Below are 5,741 nucleotides of genomic sequence, written 5' to 3'. Positions count from 1 at the left end.
ACTCGTAGAAGCTATAGTCTCTGAACATCAATCGTGTCTAGCCTGTTTCAACAGCTGACGAAAATGTTTAAATAGTGACGATACAATTAAAAAGTTACGGTAGTGTCTAGCCTGTTTCAACAGCTGACGAAAATGTTTAAATAGTGACGATACTATTAAAAAGTTACGGTAGTGTCTAGCCTGTTTCAACAGCTGACGAAAATGTTTAAATAGTGACGATACAATTAAAAAGTTACGGTAGTGTCTAGCCTGTTTCAACAGCTGACGAAAATGTTTAAATAGTGACGATACAATTAAAAAGTTACGGCAGTGTCTAGCCTGTTTCAACAGCTGACGAAAATGTTTAAATAGTGACGATACAATTAAAAAGTTACGGTAGTGTCTAGCCTGTTTCAATAGCTGACGAAAATGTTTAAATAGTGGCGATACAATTAAAAAGTTACGGTAGCAATGCCTTTGCTCGAAGAACCCTCGAAAACTACACTTGTTGAAACCCTAAATTAATTATTTTATTTTTACTGTAAAATTGTTAAATAAAAATTTATTTTACATTCACCTATTTTTCTAAATCACAAAATACAGCAAACATTTATTTTTAGTTTCAATATGCACACTTAAGAGTATGCACACACGACTCTGTTATCTCATGTAGGATAAATTTGAAAAACATTATATTTTGTGTTGATATTTTGCAATTTCTATAAATACAAAAATCTGCTTTATGATGTTTCTATAGTGAACATTAAATAAAGTGTTCGTGTGTAGTAAGTTAAAATATCGTGAAAATATATCAAGAGGGAGTACTCACAAGGAACAGAAGTTTAACAAAACACCTACTCACCAACAAGTCCTTCTGCAAGTCAGACAGCTTAGAAATGACTTGGTCTTTCTCTTTCATTAATTTTTCCTTTAAATACTTTTCCTCTTCAAGTTGTTGGTAAACAGTATTAAGATCAGCATAATACCTAAAATACAAAATTATTGCATAGGACAAATCTGAGTGGATTCATAATTCATAGATAAAGATGTACACAAGCCACGCATTATAAAAACAAAAGGTTTTATAGGTTCCAGAAATAACACATTATTCTTTAAAAAAGGACGGCAATTCCACTTGTCTTCTCTAAAATAATTGTCCAAAAATTATACTTGTTTTAAATATAAAGAATGAATGAGTTTTTATTCTTGACAAATGTTTTACCTTATTAAGCTGTCGAAATATTATCATCAATGGAACAAGCACAAAACCCAATAAGCAGATTATATCAATCAATCTGGGAATTTTCGTTGACCGATTTGATGGAAACCAGTTCAAAAATTTGAAGTGGTGACTAATTGTCATCTCTTTGTAGAGATAAGTTAACATAAGTATATATTTTGATTGGTTGTTGGAAGTCATGTGCCCTCCAAGGTCAGATGGGAGTGAATGGATGGTAGAATTTCGTGCAGATTGATTGGAAGATATATTCACGCGACATGTTCTTTGATTATATTTTTATTTTGATATTATTTTAATTCGACGTTTATGATTATTATTGCGTGATCAATACTTGATTATAAACGCTTTGATTATACAGATTGGCAGAAGTGTTTTTTGAGCGGTTATAGCAAATAATCAATAGACTTATCACGTGATCAAAATACATACTTGGCTAGATTTATTCACATATTTATGTAACTTCCTCTTCTGTATGTAAGAATTATTGGGTTTTTGAGTAACGTAAAATCATTTAGGTGTGTGTATAATATTATGACATTACGCCTAATTCATTATTCGGTATTTTTCTTTTCTTTTTCACCAAAGGTAAAATTGAAAATACCACATATGACATAGAGGCCTAATGCTTTTTTTTGATTGGCCGTACCCTCTGCTGTGGACTGCAGTTTCGTCTAATCAAGGCTCGTCAGTACAGCTTGTGTCAACAAATCAAAGAAATACCTTTGGGCCTCTTATAATGGGGATGTGTATATAAGATTTATGGGGGTTTGAGTCCTTTTTAATTCACCATACAGTTACTTAAAATAATTTAGATGTGTGACCACAATAGAGGGGATTCAGAGCCTTATATTGAAACGAGTTTGAATATGCAAATTAGTAAATCACTTGACAACCACATCTGATATGAAATGTATGTATCAGAATGTATGTATTGACATTGTTTGGGGTTACATAAGTAATGTGATACCACTGAACGATGACAGCCTTTCGGGAAGAGTATATTACATTTTTTACAATGAAAATTATTTATAAACTCAGATAATAAAGATGTGTTCAGATCGGGGATTTAGCATTACTAAGACGAGGATATCCCTTGTACCTAATAACATTGGAAGACAAAGGAATATGGATAATGTGGGTTTTAAAGTTGATCCAGAAAAAAACATTCAACCAGTTCTACCCCAGAAGTGGAAAGCAGCGTGCGGGCGTCTTGTAATCAGTGAAACTCCACGAACACAAAAGTCAGTGGCAAAAGCCGTCTACGTATCCCTGACAGAAGTATGACGTAATTAAGAAAGATATCTGTCTTTAAAACCAACACAAGTTGTTTCAATGGCATATCTACACAACCTTCACATACCTCAAGCAGTCGGAGAATGAAATGGGCATTCATGCCACATATGAAGACATATTGCTCAAATCACCGGACACAACACTTATAGATTTCTATGCAATTGAGCTGTTGAAATAGTTTCTGAAAGCAGCCGCCTCTTACACTAGATGGCTTATTGAAAATAGTAGGGAGGAGGGGTGTGCTTTGAACATGACAGCCTTTAGACGAAGCAATGGAAAGTACGCTGCAGGACTATTGTCAAGATGCTTGGTCATCAGACAGAGCATGACCAGATGTGGCGACACAGCCGTGGGTTGTAATGACGTAATGAGGATAAAAATCACTTTAATATAACGTTCTTTATCACTTTTCAGTTTAATTATCGTTGCCGTTATCAAATTTTACCTTTGTGCAAGCCTCGGGGCCCATACGATTCGTTTAGCACCAATTAGAAGTTAGTGAGTCCAGTGGTTTAGGAGAAGGGGGTTTCGGGAAATCCTCGGATTCCCCAAGGGCTGGGGTGAAAAGTGTTACCTTTGTGCAAGCCTCGGGGCCCATACGATTCGTTTAGCACCAATTAGAAGTTAGTGAGTCCAGTGGTTTAGGAGAAGGGGGTTTTCGGGAAATCCTCAGATTCCCCAAGGGGTGGGGTGAAAAGTGTTACCTTTGTGCACACCTAGGAACCGAGACGATTCATTTAGAAGTAGGTACGACCAGCGGTTTAGTGACACATAGACACTTGGCATTCAACTTTTTAAATTGCAACTTCATTTTTATCTGGAAATAAATATATATCAATCCACTCGCAAACTAAACGTGTTTTATATAAAAATATTTTATTTTACAGAGTTTGTTATTGATCGACTTTTATACACTGTATTTTTATTTAATTAACTAATTTTAACATCAGTTTTTATTATCTATGTAATCCTGAAGATGTTTGTTTTGTACTTAAGTTTTTAAATCAATTTTTTTCATAGTCTATTTAAAATGTATAAACCATATCTAACCATTTTACAATAGGCAAAGATAATATTATCAAATACGTCAAAATGAAGCATATATTGTTAAGCTATAGTTCTTAAAAACAGCAACTATAATATGTAAATTCCCTAGCTTAATACAGTAATTCTGAAACGCGTAAATACATTATATGATTGGATAACACATATTATGGCATTTATAAAACTTGACAACCGTTGACTCTGTTGCCACAGTCGATTAGAAACACGTTATATTCAAACTATATATGACTAGCTGTAGTTTTCGTTTCAAGTTCTACTGACGTCATTTTTATGAAAGTCTTCGATAGGAACATTATATATATATGGTATTCATCCAAACTCTGAACTAAATACACCTGTATATGAAATTATAGTTGTTGTTCATTGTCCATTTTTATAACTTACATGATGTTTAAGTATATGTGTTTACTTGCTCATTTAGTGTTTAATTTTTACTTGTTCATTTAGTTTCATTCATCAAAAAATATGTTTTAGTTCTTAACTATATTCAATGCAAAATAGTTTACAACATTTCTTGAATGACATTTTGAGTGATGTACCTCTTAGTAAATGTTAAATAATAGAGAAGACTCTTGTTGATACTTTGATGGCTTAAATCAAAGATAAGGTCGCCACAGAAGACTTTCCTACTGATACCATGATGGTTGAAGTAAAGAAGGAGCAAAGAAGAAGATTTTTCTGCTGAAACCGTAATGGCTGAAAACGAAAAGTTGCAAGTTAAGATAAATTTCTCTTTTAACAGTTCTCTTGACGAAGAAGTAACAAAAATATTGAGTGCAAGTGGAAATAAAGTAAATTTCCCATAAAAAAAAACACATCTAGAGGGCGACTTTTGACAATGATCAACTCTGATGTACAAAATGAATAATTGCATTTTTTGGCTTCTGCTAGGAAAAACACTAAATAAATCAAGGCAAAAAGAAACTAGCAACTTCACCAGGATGCGTTGCCTCCCCCCTCTTCTCCATCTGTTCAAGTTTATCTAAAGAAGGTACCCAATTCCAACGCCAACGGATTATTCAACTAAGCGTCGTTTCTACAGTTCAACACTGTTGTATGTAACAGCTCAAATCAGATAGAGAAAATACACACACGATATTTAAACCATCACCATGATTTATTATAAGTATCAAGGGATATTTGTTGTTTGAATCGTATCAGTGAAGCAAAGGATGACGTGATTCCAGGAGTTAAAAATTAGGCTACTCCATCACTAGCTATCAGCTTTAGACGCAGTGAAGAAAGTAAAACAGTTTGTCACCAGAAGTAACCCTAGAACACAGTGATCCACTGAAGCTAAAATAGGATCCTCCTTTGGAATCGTAAACAAGATAATCATATGGATCAAGGTCTAAAAAGGTGATACACGAACCATATTTAGAAGCTTCTCTCAAAGCACATAGCCAAATAGAAGACCAACTGTCGAAAGATGAACGAAATGTGTGACAATTGACAATGTGTCATCTCTTTTAAGTGACAGTGTGTCATCCCTTTTAAGTGACAGTGTGTCATCCCTTTTAAGTGACAATGTGTCATCCCTTTTAAATATATCTACTTAAGTGATTTCAGCAAAGTCCAGTCAATAATTATACAACATTTCACAGGTTATTTAATGGATTTATGGTGGTTGCAGATAGTAACTGTAATGGTACGTTAAGCATCCACAGTTTTATGGTGAGGATACCAAGATTGTCGAAACTTTGTACACTTGTTATTTGTAATCAAGTTTCATGTCACTCAATAGCTAAGTAATTACATTCTTGTATACAATGGTGTTCTTTCTTAGCATATGTGTATAATGTTAAAATTATAAATAACACACAAGTCTTAGTCTCCATTTGATAATTCGAGATCTGTTTCATACTTTATTATTTCCAGTTTTTTCCCCATAATACCACTTGTAGTTTCTTCTTTTGATTGTCAAGCATGGAGGTAATGGACATATAACTTTACAGGTTTAATAAATGCTTTATATATATAGTTAGAATTGTGTGTGTGTAATAGGATCCTTAACACTCCCACCAACTTTCAACAGCAAAATAATGTTTAATGCGTGTGTTTGTTTGCTTTGAATTTCGCGCAAAGCTACACGAGGGCTATCTGCGCTAGCCGTCCCTAATTTAGCAGTGTAAGACTAGATGGAACACAGCTAGTCATCACCACC

General features: G+C 33.9%; 1 protein-coding gene across 1 annotated transcript in view; it reads right to left on the bottom strand.

The window, feature by feature from the left end:
* The window catches only part of LOC106474358 (unconventional myosin-XVIIIa-like), a gene marked incomplete at both ends in the record, with an annotated part of 27,057 nt that overhangs the window by 2,150 nt on the left and 19,166 nt on the right, over positions 1-5,741 (bottom strand). Inside the window, one exon of the mRNA XM_013935051.1 lies at positions 842-965. Within this exon, the coding sequence (XP_013790505.1) occupies positions 842-965 (124 nt within the window). The remainder of the gene's footprint in view (positions 1-841; positions 966-5,741) is intronic.

Source organism: Limulus polyphemus, unplaced genomic scaffold (assembly GCF_000517525.1).
Source record: "Limulus polyphemus unplaced genomic scaffold, Limulus_polyphemus-2.1.2 Scaffold7116, whole genome shotgun sequence".
In the NCBI taxonomy this organism is placed as follows: domain Eukaryota; kingdom Metazoa; phylum Arthropoda; class Merostomata; order Xiphosura; family Limulidae; genus Limulus; species Limulus polyphemus.
The sequence above is the reverse complement of the archived record's forward strand: the minus strand, read 5'-3'. Positions and strand labels throughout refer to the sequence as shown.